At 42.9% G+C, this 22,842-nt stretch overlaps 1 protein-coding gene across 1 annotated transcript; it reads left to right on the top strand.

Annotated features, from left to right (window-relative positions):
- The first annotated feature begins 2,411 nt into the window (after positions 1 to 2,411).
- LOC109895021 (V-set and transmembrane domain-containing protein 2B-like) lies at positions 2,412 to 22,541 on the top strand. The gene is made up of 5 exons (XM_020488677.2): positions 2,412 to 3,192; positions 3,929 to 4,116; positions 4,967 to 4,996; positions 5,719 to 6,118; positions 21,502 to 22,541. The coding sequence occupies exons 1-5, from the start codon at positions 3,120 to 3,122 to the stop codon at positions 21,588 to 21,590; spliced, it is 780 nt and encodes a 259-aa protein (XP_020344266.1). The 5' UTR covers positions 2,412 to 3,119; the 3' UTR covers positions 21,591 to 22,541.
- Positions 22,542 to 22,842: the final 301 nt, after the last annotated feature.

The following is a 22,842-nucleotide window of genomic DNA, read 5'->3' on the forward strand; positions in this document are numbered from 1 at the left end:
AAAAACATTAAAGGGTCTATCTTCTGTAAAATGCACGAACAGCAGGATTGAGAATGCAGCCGTGTTGCATGAAGCTGCACGACTGGATTTTCTGCGTCACATTAACTTCATATATTTTAAATGAATAAGACAGGAAGCAGCCTCCATGTCACACCGAAGCACCGTTCCCCCTCATACTGTAGCGCCAACAGCCAGCCATGCAGTAAGGTCATGATTTACTAAACATGATCCTTGGCTAAAGGTAAGAGACTGCACATCTGCGGATGATTGCCTGACACAAGCAGGCTCCTCATATGACTCCTTCGCCACTTTTGATGGCTTTATGTTGGAAAGAGCTAAGACCTACATCATCAGCTATGTCTCATTAAACTCATTTCATCTCATTCAGCCACATGTGCTCTAATAGGCCAAGCATGACAAGTAGTCTTACGAAGAGGAATGTTTTGATCAGGAAACAGAGATGCAACCAGAGGAGCCTCTAATAGAATCATTACTCACTTACAGAAATAGAGAATTAATATAGAATTTACTGTTTGGTTTAATTTGCGAAAATGAACCAATTGCTGATAGGGATTGTGACATGGGAGGCCTTGCAGAAGAAACACTTGGGTAAATGCAGAGGTCAATGCTCATAACACATGAACAATACATTCTGTCCTCCTCTGGCCCACGATGGGTGTTGATGAAACAATCAATAGGCCTCATTCGAGGTCAGCCGTACATAATGGCTGGTTTTGATGGTGTGGATCTCTAGCGACGCTGCTGGGGGCTCGGGAATGCTGAAGACCGTGATCCATCTTGGGGAATCCGTGGCTCGCCTCAAGCTGCCCTTTGTTATTCAGCTAAGGCCACTCATCTATTGATATTTCTCTACTGTCAAATAAGACCAGGGACTTTCTGTTCCATGTACAGACGTTTTACAATGAGGTAATCAACAGCACAGTTTGACAATCCCCCTTGATTGGATAAACATATTAGCATTTGTGTGCTTTCAAATATAAATATTTGTCCTGGTTCATCTAGTACATGTTTTTAGTGTATAGTTTGAGCATGGGGCAGTTTACAGTTTGAGCACGCTCACAAATCACAGTGTGGCCTAGAGCCTTCAAACTCAACTCTGGACCTCGAAGCCAGGTCCACTGCTTATTTTGATTATTCTAATCAGGGACTGATTTAGTGATTTAATTATCTGGTAGAACAGAAAACCAGCAGGCTCCGAACCTCATAGGGTAAGAGTTGAATACCCCTGACCTACAGTATGTGTGTGCAAGTACAAGTGTGCATGCAAGGCCTGCTGTAAATTATATTATGAGCCCCTAAGTGCATTTAAAGGGGTTCTGGTTAGGGAAAGGGAATGTTAGTCTCCTGACACAAACACGTTCTCAAGGGACAGCACCAATGCTGCCCATCGAAACAATGAGGCCATCAGAACTGAAATGGACCTTCCAGCATAACCTTGGACTTTTGACTCTTTATTCAAAATGAATTGAGCGCTACTGTTAAAACTAGTGGAAACATCGCCCACAGCCTGATAAAATAGAGTCATCATTTCCCACAGCCAACCCTTTCTCTAGCTCTCATGTCCTCTTCTCACAATTCTCTCTGACTCTAGCACTCTATACTAGCTTTGGGTGAAGTGCTAATGGGAAGAATTCAGTGAACAAGCAATGCATTATTGGCAGCTAGGCAGCTGGGTGAGCCGTTTTAGGATTCAGCCAGGGGATCAGTCTGCTGCACCATCCAGGCATATCAGAAAGACCCTAGATTAAAGCAATAATCGTGGCACCGAGTATGGACCACTCGGTGGCACACGTGTGTGTGTGTGTGTGTGTGTGTGTGTGTGTGTGTGTGTGTGTGTGTGTGTGTGTGTGTGTGTGTGTGTGTGTGTGTGTGTGTGTGTGTGTGTGTGTGTGTGTGTGTGTGTGTGTGTGTGTGTGTGTGTGTGTGTGTGTGTGTGTGTGTCACAGCAGGCTGGTCACACCAATCATCAAACCTTAAACCGTTATGACATGTATTGGGTGACATTGACATAATGACCTATTTATTTTCAAAGCAAATAGCACAACATGATTAAATTAGAGCAAGACTGTGTTGAGTGGTTCAATATCGTAGTGAGATTGATTTTAATCCGAATTATAACATTGTCTGTTTGAGGGAATACGGATTATCCCGGTGGTTATAATACCAGAGGCTGTGCGACAGCTGACCAATACTGCAACAACAAAAGTAGAAAGCGCTGCAGTTTTTCTGTAGGCCTATTTTTCACATTAAATAAATACTAATCTCGGCTCCTGCTGATTTTAGAGTGGCTTGTTGATTTTGGAAAGAAAACAGCATGAATCATCTTGATTCTATATGTTTTAAGGGCTGGCATTTCGTTTGGACGTCAGGTTGTGAGAATTGTCCTCATAGGTTGTGCCGCGATTGTGCGTGATTTGAGGGAAGGGTTGATTAGGTTTCAACGCGCGTCAAGCTATCGGTGGCGTCGCGCGCACGCCACACTAAGTTAGTGGGTTTGGAAATGCTAAAGCGCCTCCTCACTGATATGCACACGCACACAAAGCAGACGGATCCGCTCGCGAAGCTGGGACCTATCTACTGATCCTCCAGGTCTTAGTACAAAACACGGGAATCTCGTCCACGGCAGGTCCTCTTTATGGGAGCGGACACAAGGATGGTTATGTAATGGGTCTTGGAGAAGTGCCCGGGAAACATTCCCTTCACGTGGAAAGCAGAATGAGCAGGTTTCTTTCAGCCGAGAAGAAGTTTGGTTTCGACCTGAAGCACATCAGGAAATAAGGAATCACAGTTATAAGGGGATAATAACAGAATATAGAGCTGCTGCAGAACATTCTCACTGATCAAGAGAGGGTATTCTGGTTCGCACCTTTGGATTGTACGTTTTTCGCCTGGCTGGCAGGAAAACATATTGGAGTACGTTATTTGGATCTTGTGAAATATCTTGAATCTTTGGAAAAGCTAACGAATTCCCCCAACATATCAGAGACGAACGCTTGCTCATCATGGAAATTGAAATGTTGATGTTATAAAGATACATTTATGGTCAAATGACCGTCTTCACGCGCTCTCTAATCTAACGACCCTGGGATATCTATGAGATGGAAAAACGGGGACTCAACGGCGTCCTTTATTATTTAATTCTTAACGCACCCTTGTTCTTCTGTGTAAATGGTAAGTCAACTTTGATAGTCGTGGCATGCCGTGCTTTTGATGGTGAACACAAATGCTGTCAATCGAACAGCCCCTGTGGTTAGATTTTTGATTTCAAGCTGTTGTGATATGGACCGGACCGGGTCATTATTTGAAGTCGAGCGCATTATTATGCTGCAGTGACTTGGTCGTTATGAGTAAAAAAAAACAACGAATTACGTTGTCGATTAAATGATGCATGGGTGAGAGAATAGATTGATAGGATTCAAGTATTAGACGAACACATGTCAAGACTGTGCTTCAGCAGTTTTGCATAATGTCCACATTTCCTCAGTTATGCTAAGCCTAATGCTAGATCAACATGATCTCTCAAAACACGTAAAGCAACAATAATTGGTATTCTCATAGTGACCAAATATTTGTATTTATTCCGTTACAGGTTACATCAAACGCCATGGTCATTTCAATTTACAGTACACACAGGTCACATATAGCCAATACGCCTAGTTGTGTAGGCTACCTTTGCGTCATTGCTTCATTGTCTATTTTCTTTTAAGTCTTAAACTAATATAAACTGATATTTAAATTGAATGGAAACCTGAATATGATTGTATTGCGAAATACAGACAATGTGGAAACGAATCTCACTAAAGCGCATGTCAGTTGTCTGTCACGAGGCTACGTAATCTCAGACCTTTGTAAATGTGTTATTCCAACATAGTAATCTATTCTATACGTTCTCTTTTCTCAATGTTAGCTACGTTTACTGAAGTGCCCAAAGATGTGAGTGTCAGTGAGGGAGAAGACGTTGAGATGCCGTGCGCCTTTCGGGCCATCGGATCATCGCCCTTCTCGCTTGAGATCCAGTGGTGGTACCTAAAGGAGACAACACCTAAAGAACTTGCACACGAACTGCAAATAAGCGCTCCGGCGAACAGAGCCAAGGTAATGCTGTCCCCATGACAGAGAGGGCATGTTGGGCTGCTCCCAGGCAACTACTGAGAGGGGCTCTGTTTAAATGTTCGAAGTTGCACCAAAAGTGATTGACACGTACGGCTACGGCTGTGTGTGCAATCTGGCCTTTCATGATGGCATCGCCATATGTACGACATATGTCGCTATTTATTTGATGGACTCCATTACAACATGTTTGCCGACTAAAAGCACGTGAAGGGATATACTGGAGATTATAAACACTGTGTGGCCATTCGTATTACAGAAGGGGGTGTGTATATTGTGCGGGAAGGGGGGGGGGGGGGCGTCACACCTAATGATACAAATGGTACTTGTTTGATTTTAAAATTAGTTCAGGGAGAGTTCTCATGCATGCAGCGGAAATACCCACGTTGGAATATTCCATAATGCTGTTGGATAACTGTGACATGATTACGCAATCTGTGCCTCTGTTTCAATCGACTCCGGGACACAGAACAACCCCATCTGTAGTTTCTGCTCTGTTATTTAAGCACAATAAACATGCACTGGAAAACACAAACGAGCAGTTATGACAGCTCGAGAGTTAATGCAGCTGTTGCTGTCCATGCATGGTGCTGATGTCAATGCACGCTGTTTCGGGCAGGTTTGGGAACAACGCAACTGTTGCTGTCCATGGTGCTGATTCCAATGCGCGCAGCTGTAGAAACAATTGTACAATGTCGAAAGCTATTGAAAATTGCACATGGAATTCCAATTGTGTTGAAGCTCATATCCTAAAGTGTAATTGCTATTAACTAGAGTATTATGCAGTCTTGTGTCTCTGGCTGACCATAACACTTCGACAAATTTCTGATTTCAGGTCACTCAAAAGGATGCCACAAAAATAAGCGTAAGTGTTTGTGTTTCCTCATATCCAGCTGAAGCATTAACGCTAAAACTTTATCATAGTGTAGATATCTATCTGATTTCTTTAAATGTTGCATATGGCAGCACAGTTAAGTCCCATAATGCATTTGAGTAATGAAATGTTTATAAACATTGTTCAAGATCATAGGGCTAGCCACATCATATGGCCAAGTGTCGCTATGGAGGTCGATGGACAATATTTTAGCACAAGCTATGGTGGTAACTGTCCACGCCTCTGTTGCAAGTGGGAATTTTTCCAAGCATCGTTTTTTTCTAGACTTACGACTCCATTTTGTACAGTTGGCTCAAACCTGGCTGGCTCACCATTATCATGTCGCCTTTAGAATATAAATATAGCCTAATCTTGTTTTGAAATTTATCCAGAGACTTGCCACACAACAGGCAGCATTAAATCTTCCATGTTTAGGCCCACCACTAAACTGCGACGTTATTGCATTTTCATGCGGAGAGGCAAGTCATTTCTCTATTGAGACTGCGTCCACACGTTTAAGATTTCTGGGGGATTTATAGGCCTTTAGGATTTAGGCTATCAAACCCATAAGCCCTCATCGCGTGCTGCATATGTGGCAGTAGTCTAATGAGTGGCCGCCATAGTCTACTTTGATACAGACATATTTATTGTCGAAACCAACAGGTTATACTGTGCATGTAGCAATTTCTCCCTTTCTCTGTTTCTCTTTGTAGACTGTGAGGGTGCAGGGCAGCGCCATATCTCACAGGCTTAGTCTCTCCAAGGTGCGAAAAGAGGACGAAGGGGTGTACGAGTGCCGGGTTTCCGACTTGTACTCCGACGAGACTCAGGAATACAAGGTTCAAGCCACCCTCCGGGTGATTCCGCGTGATGGCATGGTGGCCGAGGAGGCCGTGTCCCACATTCAGAATAGATGGCCACTGAGGAACAGCAAGGACGCGGTGGCCGGGGGGCGGGCTACCTCTGAGCCGGGTCAGGGAAAGCCTCGTGTGCCTCCTCCAGCGGGAAATGGCCCCCTCCCCGCCAGCACGATGACCACCGCCTCTGCAGCAAAGTCCTCAGCTTCGCCAAGGCCCGGCAATGCGGCCATCCTCCGACAGCAGCACGGAGCTGGTAAGTTAAAGTGCAACAGTGACACCTAGTGATACAAGGGTAGAAGATGGGGAGTTTGTGTGTGTTACTCCTCCATCTCCTGTCAGACCATCAGGAGCATGTCGTTCAGATCGGTGATTTACCCTCTTTGAGTGAATAATAAATTACACTGACATTTTTATTGTCATTGAATAATATAATCTTATTTACAAATAATATATTTGATAATGTTTGTGTAGAGAACACAACCTGTTACATGTAATTATATTGCTTCACATGGCAGTGTTTCTTACGGGGAGGTATTCTTTATTTCATCATAATAATAAAAAATGCATTTATCCATGCTGGGACATATCTACCTATCTTGTCACCAGTTGAGACATTTGATTTTGCCAGAGGTTTTTGTCAGACTATGGAGAGTGAGGGAAGGTGTGTATGTATATGCAGTAGGTATCGTAAATATTCATCCCTTTGTTTTTTTACTCACATTTTCTTGCGTGGCATAGTGGGATTGAAATGTCATTGTCATTGATCTACACGCAATTCTCTATTATGTCAAAGTGAAAAGAATGTTAACAAATTAATAGGCCTACAAATGAAATAACTAAAATATAGTTGTTGCACAAGTATTCACCCTTTTTGTTTAGGCAAGCCTAAATTAGTTCAGGAGTAAAATTAAGCTTAGAAAATCACATAAAAAGTTACATGGACTCACTCTGTATGAAGTAATAAGGGTTGACATGATTTTTTAAATGGCTAACCCTTCCTCTGTCCCCCATACAACATAAATAAGACCCCTCAGTCAAGTGTTGAATTTCAAGCACAGATTCAACGACAAAGACCAGTGAGCTTTTCAAAAGCCTCGTAAAGGAGGGCAGTGATTGGTAGATGGGTAACATTAACAAATTAGATATTGAATATCTCTTTAAGCATGGTCAAGTTAATAATGATGCTGTGGATGATGTACTAAACCACCCAGACACAACAAAAATCTTTCTTAACTGAGCTGTAGGACAATATGGAAACTCCTCCGGGATGTCACCATGAGGCCAATAGTGATTTCAAAACAGCTACAGAGTTCACTGGCTGTGAAGGGAGGAAACTGAAGATCGATCAGCAACATTGTAGTTACTCTACAATAATGTCCTAAATGACAGAGTGAACAGAAATAGAAATAGAAAAGACTGTGGCTGAAATGGTGAATCCACTAGTTTGAAAGGGTTTCCGTATACTTTGTATACATACATGATAAACAAATCAAAATATATTTTAGATTATAGATTCTTTAAAGTAGCCACTCTTTGCCTTGATGACAGCTTTGCACACAATGAGTAGGTGTGAGGTCAGGGCTATAGGTCAGGGCTAAAGTCAATACCTTGACTTTGTTGTCCTTAAGCCATTTTGCCACAACTTTGGAAGTATGCTTGGGGTCATTGTCCATTTGGAATACCCATTTGCGACCAAGCTTTAACTTCCTGACTGATGTCTTGAGATGTTGCTTCAATATATCCACATAATTTTCCTTCCTCATGATACCATCCAGTTTGTGAAGTGCACCAGTCCCTCCTGCAGCAAAGCATCCCCACAACATGATGCTGCCACCCCTGTGCTTCACGGTTAGGATGGTGTTCTTTGGCTTGCAAAGCCTCCCCCTTTTTCCTCCAAACATAACGATGGTCATTATGGCCAAACAGTTCTATTTTTGTTTCATCAGACCAGAGGACATTTCTCCAAAAAGTATGATTTTTGTCCCCATGTGCAGTTGCAAACTGTAGTCTGGCTTTTTTTATGGCGGTTCTGGAGCAGTGTCTTCTTCCTTGCTGAGCGGCCTTTCAGGTTTGTCAATATAGGACTTGTTTTACTGTGGATATAGATACTTTGTACCTGTTTCCTCCAGCATCTTCAGAAGGTCCTTTGCTGTTGTTCTGGGATTGATTTGCACTTTTTGCACCAAAGTACGTTCATCTCTAGGAGACAGAACGTGTCTCCTTCCTGAGCGGAATGGCGACTGCGTGGTCCCATGGTGTTTATACTTACGTACTATTGTTTGTACAGATTAACGTGGTACCTTCAGGCATTTGGAAATTGCTCCCAAGGATGAACCAGACTCGTGGAGGTCTACAATTTTTTTTCTGAGATTTATTTTGATTTTCCCATGATGTCAAGCAAAGAGATACTGAGTTTGAAGGTATGACTTGAAAAACATCCACAGGTACACCTCCAATTGACTCTAATGATGTCAATTAGCCTATCAGAAGCTTCTAAAGCCATGACATCATTTTCTGGAATTCTCCAAGCTGTTTAAAGGCACAGTCAACTTTGTGTATACACAATTATGACCCACTGGAATTGTGATACAGTGAATTAAAAGTGAAATAATCTCTCTGTAGACAAATGTTGGAAATATTACTTGTGTCATGCACAAAGTAGACCTAACCGACTTGCCAAAACTATAGTTTGTTAAGAAATTTGTGGAGTAGTTGAAAAATGAGTTTCAAATTTCTGCACTGCTAGAGCTTCCCCTGTCAACTTTAAGTGCTGTTATTGTGAAGTGGAAATATCTAGGAGCAACAACGGCTCAGCCGTGAAGTGGTAGGTCACACAAGCTCACAGAATAGGACCACCGAGTGCTGAAGCGTGTAGCACGTAAAAATAATCTATCTTCAGTTGCAACACTCACTATCGAGTTCCAAACTGCCTCTGGAAGCAACGTCAACACAATAATTGTTCGCCAGGGGAGGTTAATGAAATGGTTTTCATGGCCGAGCAGCCGCACACAAGCCTAAGATCACCATGTGCAATGCTAATCGTTGGCTGGAGTGGTGTAAATCCCGCCGCCATTGGACTCTGCAATAGTGGAACCGTGTTCTCTGGAGTGATGATTCACGCTTCACCATCTGGCAGTCCGACAGATAAATCTGGATTTGACGGATGCCAGGAGAACTCTACCTGCCCGAATACATAGTGCCACCTGTAAAGTTTGGTGGAGGAGGAATAATTGTCTGGGGCTGTTTTTCATGATTCGGGCTAGGCCCCTTAGTTCCAGTGAAGGGAAATGTTTGGTACTTTTTACCGCTTTATCTACCCAATTTTGTGATATCCAATTGGTGGTAGTTACAGTCTTGTAGCATGGCTGCAACTCCCGTACGGACTCGGAAGAGGTAAAGGTCGAGAGCCGTGCATCCTCCGAAACACAACCCAGCCAAGCCGCACTGCTTCTTCACACACTGCCCGCTTAACCTGAAAGCCAGCCACACTGTGGAAACACTGTACAGCTGTTGACTGAAGTCATCATACATGCGCCCGGACGACACAAGGAGTCCCTAGAGTGCGATGGGACAAGGACATCCCAGCAGGCCAAACCCTACCCTAACCCAGATGACGCTGGGGCAATTGGGCGCCGCCTCATGGGTCACCGTTGGTGGCCGGCTGCGACACAGCCCATGATCGAACCTGGATCTGTAGTGATGCCTCTAGCACTGAGATGCATTGCCTTAGACCGCTGCGATACTCGGTAGGCCTGTGAAGGGAAACTTTAACGCTACGGCATACAATGACATTCTAGACGGTTCTGTGCTTCCAACTTTGTGGTAACAGTTTGGGGAAGGTCCTTTCCTGTTTCAGCATGATAATTCCCCTGTGCACAAAATGAGGTCCATACAGAAATGGATTGTGGAGATCGGTGTGGAAAACATTGACTGGCCTGCACAAAGCCCTGACCTCAACCCCATCGAACACCTTTGGGAAGAATTGGAAGGCGGACTGCGAGCCAGGCCTAATCACCCAACATCAGTGCCCGACCTCACTAATGCTCTTGTGGCTGAATGGAAGCAAGTCCCCGTAGCAATGTTCCAACTTCTAGTGGAAAGCCTTCCCAGAAGAGTGAAGGCTGTTATAGCAGCAAAGGGTGGACCAACTCCATATTAATGCCCTTCATTTTGGAATGAGATGTTCACAGAGCAGGTGTCCACATACTTTTGGTAATGCAGTATATACGGTGCCTTCAGAAAGTATTCAGATCCCTTGACTTTTTCCACATTTTGTTACGTTACAGACTTATTATAAATGAATAACAGAAAAATACATGTCCATCATTCCGCAAAGTTTTTAGAAATGTTTGCTAATTTATTAAATACGAAAAACAGAAATATATGTTATTGACATTAGTATTCAGACCCTTTGCTATGAGACTCGAGAATTGAGCTCAGGTCCATCCTGTTTCAATTGATTATCCTTGAAATGTTTCTACAACATTGGAGTCCACCTGTGGTAAATTCAATTGATTGGACATGATTTGGAAAGGCACACACCTGTCTATAAGGTCCCACAGTTGTCAGTGCTTGTTAGAGCAAAAGCTAAGTCATAAGGTCGAAGGAATTGTCCGTAGAGCTCAAAGACAGGATTGTGTAGTGGCACAGATCTGGGGAAGGGTATAGCATCATGTCTGGAGGAAACCTGGCACCATCCCTACATGAAGCAAGGTGGTGGCAGCACCATGCTGTGGGGATGTTTTTCAGTGGCAGGGAAACTAGTCAGGATCAAAGCAAAGATGAACGGAGCAAAGCACAGAGAGATCCTTGATGAAAACCTGCTCCAGCGTGCTCAGGAACTCAGACTGGGGCAAAGGTTCACCTTCCAACAGGACAAAAGCCAAGACAATGCAGGAGTGGCTTTGGGACAAGTCCCTGAATGTCCCTGAGTGGCCCAGTCAGAGCCTGGACTTGAAACCGCTCAAACATATCTGGAGAGACGTGAAAATACCTGTGCAGCAACGTTCCCCATCCAACCTGACAGAGCTTGGGAGGATTTACAGAGAAGAATGGGAGAAATTCCCCAGATTCAGGTGTGCCATGCTTGTAACGTGATACTCAAGAAGACTCAATGCTGTAATAGCTGCCAAAGGTGCTTCAAAAAAGTACTGAGTACAATGGTCTGAATTCTTACATGCTGACCAGACCGGACACATCGCGTGCACCGCACAATAAATTTAGAAATACATGTTATTCAATTATTGCACTCACACTGCTCGCATGCGCCAACGAGCGCCTGCGATGCCAAGGGCTAAAATAGAACTCCTTTCTATTTCTGATGCAGATCGTGCTGAAAGTTCTGCCTCTCCCATCTCCTCATTGGTTTATAGAAGCAGGTACCCATGTGCCATCTCTTCATTGGTTATAACCACGTGGGTGATTGAAAGATGAACTGTTTTTCCGGTAGTCGTGGTAAGACTATGAAAGTTTAGATGCCGATCACCATATAAAGTTCAAAGATGAAAAAGCCTTGCAGGAGGAGAGATGACTAGAAACGATTCGGTTGACCGTTTTATGTGTGGATTAACTGTCGGAGTAAAAGGCCTTGTGCATTTCAGGTAAAATAACAACTCAATGTTTATAACCCAGGACAAATTAGCTAGCAACAGCAATCTAGCTAAATAGGACAAATTAGCTAGCAAGTGCAAGCTAACTAGCTAAATTTCCATACATGTTTAATGAATGTAATTGGTTCAGAGTTTGTTTGGATATTTTAACCTGCGTGTCGTGATCGCATTTGGTGTAGGGGCACAAAATAGATTTATGCGCGATAGCGCACGCACGCAGCCGGTTTGGGTTCCGTGATATGTAAATATGATATTTCAGTTGATTATATTTTATAAATGAGCAAAAATGTCTAAAAAACTGTTTTTGCTTTGTCATTATGGGGCATTGTGTGTAAATTAATGAGGGGGGGGGGGGAAAAACAATTTAATCAATTTCAGAATAAGGCTGCAATGTAACAAAATGTGGAAAAAGTCAAGGGGTCTGAATACTTTCCTGAATACTTTCCTGAATACTTTCCAAAGGCACTGTATATATATACATAAAAAAATATATATTTAAAAAAAAATATATATATATATATATATATATATATATAAACCTATTCCAAAACATGCATCCTGTGTGCAAAAAGGCACTAAAGTAAGGCTGCCAAAAAAACATGGCAAAGGAATAAACTTTTTGTCGTCAATACAAAGCCTTATGTTTGGGGCAAATCCAACAACACATCCCTGAGTAACTGTCTCCTTATTTTCAAGCTTAGTGGTGGCTGTATCATGGTATGGGTATGCTTGACATCGGCAAAGATTTGGTTGTTTTTCAGGATAAAATGAATCGGGATGAAGCACAGGCACAATCCTAGAAGAAAACCTGCTTTTACACCAGGGGCGAAACTTTGGTTTTAGAAGTGTGGGGGACACAAATTAGTAGTATGTATGTATGTATGTATGTATGTATGTATGTATGTATGTATGTATGTATGTATGTATGTATGTATGTATGTATGTATGTATGTATGTATGTATGTATGTATGTATGTATGTATGTATGTATGTATGTATGTATGTATGTATGTATGTATGTATGTATGTGTGTGTGTGTGTGTGTGTGTGTGTATGTATGTGTATATATATATATATATATATATATATATATATACTAATTTGTGATCTACCAGCTTTAAAATTGCAGATAGATCGTTGCTTCCATCAATGTAATTGTTTGCTATATATTTTTCAACTGTGCTGTGATGTTTCACAAAAGTTCTGAACCTTTCTATTCTCATAGATCTCCATATTGTACATAAAAAATTTAAAAAGCCTTCTCTATTTAAAACAACAAAAAGTAAACAAATATCAAGCATGTAGGTAAGAGAATATTACATTAGTTTAAGTGATTGATAAGACTGAACTAGATCAAATGTAATTCAATAATCACTATTGTGTTGCACCTTGAACCTAACAAATGAACAACTCTTACAGGTAAAGTACAACAACAAAGTTTACAACGTACACTGGAGTTGCTTACCTTGAAGACCATGAATGTTCCGTTTTGACTTAAATCTGCTTGAAATCTATGGCAAGACTTGAACATTGCTGTCCAGCCATGATCCTCAACTCCTTGACGGACTTGAAGAATTTTGAAAGGAATATTTTGAAAATATCACACAATCCAGAGGTGGAAAGCTCTTAGAGGCTTACCCAGAAAGACACACAGCTGTAATCGCTGCCAAAGGTGATTTTAACATGTATTGACTCCGGGGTGAATACTTATCTCATCAACGTATATTTTGTGTTTTATTTTTCATTAATTAAATAGATGGAATTTTTATTTCACTTTGACATCAATTATCAATCCCACTTCATAATGCAAAAAAATGTGAGAAATCCAAGGGGGGGTGGGGGTGATTTCCACTACAGATGCTGCAGAGGAGAGTGACAGGTTCTTGCCTTTATAGTTTCCACCATATAGAGACAGAAATGATGAAGATGTGATTCACAATGGCCATGGATATGTGGTCTCCTCATGATCTCCACACTATAACGTGAGCGCGCCTTAAAGCAGCCCTTCTCACACGTCAGACTCGCTACTGATCGATGAAGCGCACTCCTGAATAATTCAATTTCACAGACTCCGCAGGAGGGTTTCACTCGCCGTTCTGCCATATCAGACTTACAGCCGCTGACGCAGTGGTGGTGCAGCGTGGGAGACATGTCTGGCTGGGGGGGGGGGGGGGGGGGGGGTTGCACACTTATCAGTATGTGGGACCACACTTGTCTGTTTATGTGCGGTAGCATGTAACTGTGTACTGATGTATGTTTTGATTGTGTCTGTGTGTGTGTGTGTACAGACGTGAAGTGAAAGCAGCCAGGGAGACCATGTTCATATCTCTGGCTGGAAGCATGTGTCCAGACTCCTCCTCTTTCCTGGCTATTGCTGTCAGTGCATTGGTGGTTTGCAGGGTGACTAAGGGGGTAATGTAGAGCAAGGCCCTTCTCTAATGATAGGCTGTTGCCAGGGTTCTGGCCTCTTTACACGGGGCTTGTCTCTCCCCTCAAGGGTTCTATACTTCTGTGTGGGGATTAGAGTGAAAGGAACTCCTGATGGGAAGTTTTCCGAAAGAATTTAGAGGCCCCTTGGAGGAGACATTGTGGGAAGTTTCATTCTCTGTTCCTTGCCTATGGTGTCTATCGTACTCAGTGTTGTGTCAGCTCGACGTGTGCTGTGGCTTGTTGGGGTGGCTGTTCTCCCCTTGCTGTGGCCTTGTCCTCGGGGCAGAGGAGGACAGCTGGTGGGGCCATAACTGGAGGAGAGGACTCCAGAGGAAACAGTTACACAACTCTACCTGTGTCCCCGAGTGCAGTGCTTCGTCTCTGCTGTCACTACTAGTCCCGACTTCAGTAATATCATCCAACAACATGTGCATCTAAATGTATGCTTGAAGCCAATGCCATGTACAGAGCCTTGAGTTCCATTGAAAATGTAATCAACAGAGTTGTGCAAATTGGTCATTTGGAAGCCTACATTTACTTCTACATGTTAGTCATTTAGCAGACTCTCTCATCCAGAGGCCAGGGATCCATTTGGTCTTCTCTATGTGATCCGAATCCCTTACTTTCTGAATGAAGCTAACTGCCAACCGAGGGGTAATAATGCTGAAAACACCGAGCTAATAGAATGGCACCATGCTGTTAGTCCTCCTCGTGTTCAGAACACGGATGCTGCCATCCTGGACATGTACCGTGGACGTGAGAGTAGCCTGGAGCACAGTAAATGGCCTTCTCCTAGGAACTGGCATTGTGGATCAGCGTGCTCGGCCAACCCTGTCCTTAGCGAAGCGAGACAGAGGCGGCCATTTGGCGAGAAAAATCTAACAATATCGTTGCCAGTTCACTGATTTCTCTCTCTCTCTCTCTCTCTCTCTCTCTCTCTCTCTTTTAACATGACCCCCATTTTCTCCTAAACAGAATACAATAGAGGCAGTATTTTTGTCCACGTATTTAATGTAGCAAAAATGACATTGAAACCTTTTCAGCCAAATGAGCAGTTACTACCTTTTTACTTGGTTTTGATTTATTTGAATTTTATTTAACCTTTAAATAACAATGCAAGTCAGTTAAGAACAAATTCTTATTTACAAAGATGGCCTACCCCGGCCAAACCTGGACGAAGCTGTGCCAATTATGCACCACTCTATGGGACTCCCAATCACGGCCAGATGTGAATCACCCTTCATTCAAACCAGGGACTGTAGTGTCACCTCTTGCACTGAGATGCAGTGACTTCGACCGCTATGCCACTCGGGAGCAGAATAATGCTCTGTTTAGATTACAAAACGAGGTTAGGCAGCCATTGTTAGGGCAATTGGATTGACTGACCAACATTCACATATGTACATCATACTGAGCAGTGATACATGTATGCTCCAGTTCTAAATAATGATTTAGTATCGGGAAAACAACATCATCTGAGGATCAGAGGTATTACAGGCTGACCTCTGGGCTTGTTGTCTTAACATGATTGTCCAGGACAGAGCAAGGCAAACTCACCTGTTGAATTATGAGAATCTGATGCATATTATTTTTCATATATAGCAGCGCAAGGCTGATATATTCCTTCAAATTGTCTGGTCAGCATTTGCTCCTCTGTCTCTCGTCATGTATCTCTGTCAGACTAAATCTAATACAGTAAATCAATCCATGTAAAAGTGCCCTCCTGACACGTTTACGTTGACTGTGGGAGACAGATTATTATTTTTTTTCTTCTTTCTTTAAGTGAACCCCTCAACATATTTGTCAACAGATTGTGAAGGTTAAAAAGCACCCTGGCATATGTGAAAGATTGGCCCTCCCTTGTCGTGCCACAATAACAACAGTTGAGGGGGAAAATTTTTGATTTGGCCCGCCTCTCGGAAATGCGTGCATCTGTCACTTTTCTGCAATGTCATCTGGCTGAGTGGCAGAAACAATTAATATTAAAGGGGAAATGCCACGGGCATGGGGCAGATAAGCTGGCCCCTCAGCACACTGTCAGGTGTCTCAAATTGCCTCTCAAATGTTTCATTTTTCATCTGGGGGTTTGGTGGCCTTGCTGGGATAACAGATCAACTTGCAGTGCACCATTCTCCAGCGCTTCACAGGGAACCAGATTGATAGTCCCATGGAGGATCAGTGGCTAACACTTTGGGGATGGTGGCTGTCTATCATGAATTCACAGTGGAAAGTGTGGCGGACTGCACAGCTGTGAATGTTCCTCCTGGTTCTCAATTCACAAACAGAAAAACGATGACACAACAGTGAAATGGAACCTTGTTGAAACTTGAAACTGCGAATACAACCATCCATGGAATCACAAGCTCTACTCCCAGCATTTTCCAACATTGGAAACAGAATATTATTCGAAAGATTTTCATCTCAGAGCATTTCTTTGTTTGCGGCACCTCCCAAGCATTTATACAATAGTGTTGTCCCTTACGTAAAACTATATTTCAGATTCATTTAAAGTATCTCAGTAATTCGACTCACTTGTTTCACGAAATCAACCTGTATGTAAGGCCAATCTCACATTGCCAATTGCAATGTGAACCGTTATTTCTTAGATCATTAATTAATCAATCACCAAATTAATTCACTGGAATATTCTAATTAGAATGATTGACTATCTATATTGATTATAGACTGCTTGATTAAAAGGAACATTTGGTAAATGGAAATATTCCACATTGTGGATGTGACCGCGGGAGTTAGTTTGATAATGTTGCTGTTTGTATTATTCACAGTGAAAGAAGTTGATTATGCAATTTATTTATTTATCCATTATTCTACCAGGTAAGTTGACTGAGAACACGTTCTCATTTGCAGCAACAACCTGGGGAATAGTTACAGGGGAGGAGGATGAATGAGCCAATTGTAAACTGGGGACTATTAGGTGACCGTGATGGTTTGAGAACCAGATTGGGAATTTAGCCAGGACACGAGGGTTAACACCCATACTCTTACGATAAGTGCCATGGGATCTTTAATGACCTCAGAGAGTCAGGACACCCATTTAATGTCCCATCCAAAAGACTGCACCCTACACAGGGCAGCGGGATATTTTTTTAGACCAGAATGAAGAAAGAGTGCCTCCTTCTGGCCCTCCAACACCACTTCCAGCAGCATCTGGTCTCCCATCCAGGAACTGACCAGGACCAACCCTGCTTAGCTTCAGAAGCAAGCCAGAAGTGGTATGCAGGGTGGTATGCTGCTGGCAATAGGATATGCAATAATATTAAAAACTGTGACTGTGTGCACTCAACAGTTCATCGAAAGGACTTGGCAGGTGAACTTGTTTGGTAGGGAGTGAGGAGGATGGCATAGAGCATGAGGACAGCCAGACAGTGATGATGCAAGAGCTCACTTGAATACACCTACCCAAAATGCAATGGTCTGCTTGCTACTCTAGATTACCTTGATATCTCTTGGCAAGAGTATTTGTCTCTGGCTGGACAGCTGTCTCAATCCCTCATTAAACAACCAGTCTATCGCATCCTCTCTGTGTGTGTGTGTGTGTGTGTGTGTGTGTGGGGGGGGGGGGGGGGGGGGGTTGTTTAACGGGCTGATGTGGCTTTTCAGCTGTCAGTCTCCGCTCTAAGGACAATTATGACAAGTTTTAGGTAGCTGTCAGACTGTATGGGAAGCACTTCACTCCCAATGTGATGTTGATTGACTTCCGTTGTTGACTTACATTGTTTGCCTGGCAAGAAGGCACTGTGCTGGTGTTGTCATCTCTGTGACAGATGATGGCTGGACGGTTATGGGGACTTTACATTACTCTATTATTATTGGGCCTTTGTTTTGCAGCCTATAGCTCATCCAAGACCATGAGATAGTGGGAAAAGTGTTAGAGAAGTGGAGAGTATTCTCTTAAATAAGTGGTCCCTTTCAACTGTAAGGAAAGACACTACATGACCAATATGGAACAATGGTAGCTGGCAATCCATAATGGTAGAACTCTGTAGTGGTTCTCTTTATTGTAGGTACCCCAAGCAGTCAGAGAAACTATGGCGCACTGCAGGGTGAAGTGGTGGAGGAGGACATGTTTGCCTCACCCTCAGCTTGTATTATTGAACTTCCAAGGCTTCATTGTTTCCATGTGGTGAAGAAGCCTGTTGGAGTTCAACCTCCCCCTAACAAAAGAGAACGCTCACTTGTGACCTGTGTATCCATGAGGACAAACTTAGGCACCAACAAGAGAAAACATCACACAAAATCCCTCTTTGTATGTTCAGTCCAGTTAAACGAATAGAACAAAGTCAACCACCTGTGTGGAAGTCGTGTCTTAGTTCGGTCAATAGTTCCCTCTTTTTTTCTCTGTCTCTCTTTGCAACATAGCCTTTTGTATTTATTTTTCCTGTCTCTATCTGCAGTACGTTGCGTTGCACTCCCCATTGAACACTCCATGCTCTGAAAACGTTTTTTGTTTCTTTATCCACATCTGTGCTTTCAGTCGTTCTGTTTGTCCTCCCCCGTATGCGATTCCTAATCATCCCCCTATTCAGCCGTCTAGCAGATGCCAACCGTAACCTTCGAGAATAGTGATGTCATCCTAATGGCCATTAGTTATAGGTCTCCACAGTGCATAGCTGCTACTCTACAGAAAACACTCATATTGAACAGAACGATGAGATTGTCCCTCTCATCCAAGGGGTTCTGCTTTAGGTCAATGTCTGCTAATGTGTGTGTGAGTGTGAGTGTGTGTGTGAGTGAGAGAGAGAGAGAGACCTCACAGGGCTGGTGTACTAATGACAGTAATTATTGTGCGAATAGGGCATGTAGCTGAGTCATAGCTAGCGTTGTACACTGTAGGGGTGTATTGTTTCTGCTTCACTTTGCCCCCAATGAGCTGCAATGTGATCTCCAAATAATGTGTTGGGGCCTATTCATTTGCCATATTTCAACACCCCCACGTCATACACCACAGATGGCTTTTTAACCCAATGTCCCGGGTTTTAGTTTCCAAATACTTGAATGTGGTGGGTTATATAAAGTATCGCAGATTGTCGGCAGTTAAATAGACTATTGAATTCATTGTATTTTTAAAGGTCGAGGTTACTCTCACAAACCGACATTTCCATTGGACGTAAAACATTGGCTAACTGATTTATCTGCAGTAGGCAGATGATCTTACAGACACTGTGTTCTGAGGTTAAGTGTATGCTTTGATTGATTCAAAACTCAGTGGAGAATCCTCTGAACCCTCAAGGCAAAGCGATGTCATTCCCACAGAGAGATACCCACTGGTACTAAAACATGGTTCAACGATAAATAAGACTATTCCTCTACAGACTGTCGGGGCGAATTTGGAGTTGGAGCAGTGTGTGCTCCTATGAGTGTAAACTTATTTTCTCTTATGTAGTGCTTCCAGGAGAGGGGATGAGTGCGGATGGAGTAATGCCTTGGTGTTACACGTTTGGCGACTGCTGTGTTAACGTGCGGAGTGATTCTGGCAACAATGGTCCTGGGGAGTGGTTCTCGGGTTTTAGCTGATTCGTGTGGGTTTATTCATGTTGTTCTTTTCATGGCTTTCGATTGACCTTTGTACAGCTGTACCTGCATTCAATGCACACATATTTTAATTGTCCGAGTAGGAGAGTGTCTGATAAAGATCACCACGGATTACACAGGGTGAAACCAATGGTTTAATGTGGTTGTGGATAGAAAATAATGACTTTTCCTTGAGTCTGATGAAGTTGTAGAATATTCTATAGAATAGAGTAGAATTGAACATAGAACAGAGGGGTTTTGTGCCAAAGATTTCATACACATGTTAGAGGCATCAGAGCGTGAGAAGAAAGTCTGGGTTTTCCCCGTGCTAAATTAATACCTATTAACACGAGATACGAACTTTGAACAGAGGTGGATCATTGCGTGACTAACCAATTTTAAAAGGTGATCTGAGGCAGTCCTCTGGTCCTTACCAATATCACAACTGATAATCCTGCTCTGTTTCCACATTTCAATCCCAAAGTGCTTTTCTACTCTTGAAATTATTATTATTTTTCAACTCATTTAGATTTGATTGGACATTTTAAAGATGTCTGTGACAAGCACCTGCCATACGGGGTGATTGTAAGGGTCTGGCTGGGGCTGAGGTGGGGTGCGTCATGAGGGGACAGGAGCAGTCAGAGCCGGCTGTCTCCAGATAGCCTTAAGTAAACACCTGTCATTTGGATCCTTGGTGAGGAGGCTCAGATAAGCTGCCCTGTCCAGATGCTGTCCATCACTCTACAGCCAATCTACTCAATGACCACGGAAGACAGAGAGAGTGCAGAGCAGATAGAGATGAGAGAGAGATTTTTAAAAGGGCAAAGGAAAAGAAATGTGGCAAGAATAAAACGAGGGGTGGGACACAGAAGGAGTGATACAGTTTACAAAGAGGTACAGTGCCAGAGACATAAACAGAGAGCGGATGGAAGGCCATGAGAGATTGAAACAATCGAAGTAGAGTGGGGGAGAAACAAGGGGAATTGATGCGAAGATTAGAGCCAATCAGCGAATCAACGTTCAGCGAAATATGGAGAAAGACATTTGGTCTGATGCTTTCTCACTCACTCCATTTTGCCCTGAATACACTGCAGCTCTGTCTGTGATTAAGACAGTTGGCCTGGCTCCGGGTGAGTCTTGTAAGGCACTGTTAAGCACTTGTATTGCCCTGTTTGTGTGTAGTAGAGTTCATGTCTTTGAGTTGATGTGCGTGTGGTCCTTATACCATGTCTTTGGGCTGGGGGATGGTGGAAGTGTTGGTGTGTGGCTGTGTAGCGGGGCGTGGCCTGGTTGAGAACATGAGAAGGGAAAAACAGACGTCCGTTTCACACTAGAGGTGTCACAGAAACTCCAGCCTCGTTAAACATTGACTCATTGCGCTTGTTTCTGTGTGTGTGATCTGAAAAATCAATCTGGCCTGCCTTTTGTTTGTTGGGGTCTGTTCCTCGCTGACCGCGTGTGTCCGTTTATGCATGTGTGTGTGCGTATGAGAGAGTGTGCGTGTGTCATAATGAAACCGCTTTTAGCCAGCAGTTGCTCTACTGCCCAAACAGGAAATGAAACGTGTCAGACAGGGATTAGGAGCTGTATCCAAGGGCCACTCTTCCTCATGGCCAGGTTCTCCCCGGGATGTCTCCTACCTTCCTGTACAAAACAATCAGCATAAGTAGATGCCGCCATTTCATGGACTCAAAAGGTAGCCTGGCAGTGTGGAGGAAACTCTCACCTCTGTCTCACCTCTATCTGGAACATGGCAGCAGAAGCGTGAACGAAAGTAGACTTGAGATTTTCCACAACTGCCATTTTGTCAGCCATAATTGTGTGAAATATGGCCCAGGTAATACCGAATTCTACTCCTGGCAGGGAGTTAACAGATGTCATGAGCTACCGTGAGCTTCCTTAACTCTGGAGGATGTCCAATTGTTCCCATTCACCACAGCCAGGCATCCCATGGTACTGTCTTAACATGAAATCTCTCCTCAGTTTCTGTGTGCAGGTTTGATTTGTAGCAGAGAGACATTTCCACTGACCTTTCTACCCCCTCTGGTTGTCTTTGTCTGGCCAGGTTCTGGAGCCATTACCACCACTGACCCGTTCCTCTTCATCACTCTCCTGATCCTGCATAAGCTCCTCCCCTTCCTGTTTACCCAATAAGAGACTTCAACCAAACGACGGCCCGAAAGTTTTCACTTTATGTACCAAACAACGAAAGGGAAATATATATATATAGATGTATACCGTTACGGCACATCACTGAGGGTGAGGAAACGAATGGCAAAGAGAGGAGAAGAAAGGACTGACGATATAAGGACTGAATGAAAGAGAAGGAGAAGACGGTGGTCTTCTGACTGGGACTAATAGAGGACACGTCTAAGAGCTGGATGTATATGAATTGTGTGAGAAGCATGAAACAAGGAATCGATGTGAATAAGAACTTCACAGCTACGTCGTACACACAACCAACATCCACTAAACGCTGCATCCTGTTTCCAAATAGTATCTGCCGTGCTTCATGCATGGCTGTTCTTATTTATTTTCGGGTGGATATCTTTGGATGTTTTATTTTCTATTTGTATTATATTTTCAGTTCAATGGATTTTTATTTGGAATTCATTTTTCAGGATTTTGAAATGATTTTGATCATATCTGCTTCTGGACGATTCTTTTTTTGTATTCTAAAAGAGATCCGCTCCTCATGTTTGTTTAGGTTGATTTGCATGAGCTGTTGAGCAGAAACCCATCATGTTTTTTCACAGACGTCAAAGACGGGGCTTTTTTGAAATGTTCGGTTCATTCACGGAGACTGTGAGTCTGTGTCGTTCTGTTGCCCCTCTCTCTCTTTCTCTCTCTTATGATTTCTCCAAAGCGTTGTTTCATGATGTATACAAATATGACCTTATATATTTTGATTAAATAAGGCCCACATTACCATAGTTGTTGTTAGTCACCTTCAATAATGTTTATTTTTATTAAAGATATGGTGGTCAAAGTTAAGACATTCATTTATAAATACAAAAACAAAAAAAACGTATTGGTATGTTGCCAACACCAGTTGAAATAAAAGTTGTTGTTTTTTTTTCTCAATAAAAATTGACATCAAAGGCCTTTACATGTGAACATTAAATCTATGAAGCTTTCTTTGACCCTACAGGAAACCATGTCTCAGTGCTCCCTAAAGTATATGGTTGACCCATATCATGAGATGAATCACTAGAAGTGAATTAGGTATGTAGGTCACTGTCCAGACTGATCTTTCTTGCCAGTGTGTGCTCCACAAGCGCTAATGTGTAATGAAGCGCCTGTGTGCATCCCTGTCCGTGTGTACCTCTCCAAAGTCAGTTGCCAGTACCAGTGTCTTAGCTCCATTGAATCCATGGGAGATATGTGACAGCTGAGCAGCTGTTGA

The sequence above is a fragment of the Oncorhynchus kisutch genome, linkage group LG8 (genome assembly GCF_002021735.2).
Source record: "Oncorhynchus kisutch isolate 150728-3 linkage group LG8, Okis_V2, whole genome shotgun sequence".
NCBI lineage: Eukaryota > Metazoa > Chordata > Actinopteri > Salmoniformes > Salmonidae > Oncorhynchus > Oncorhynchus kisutch.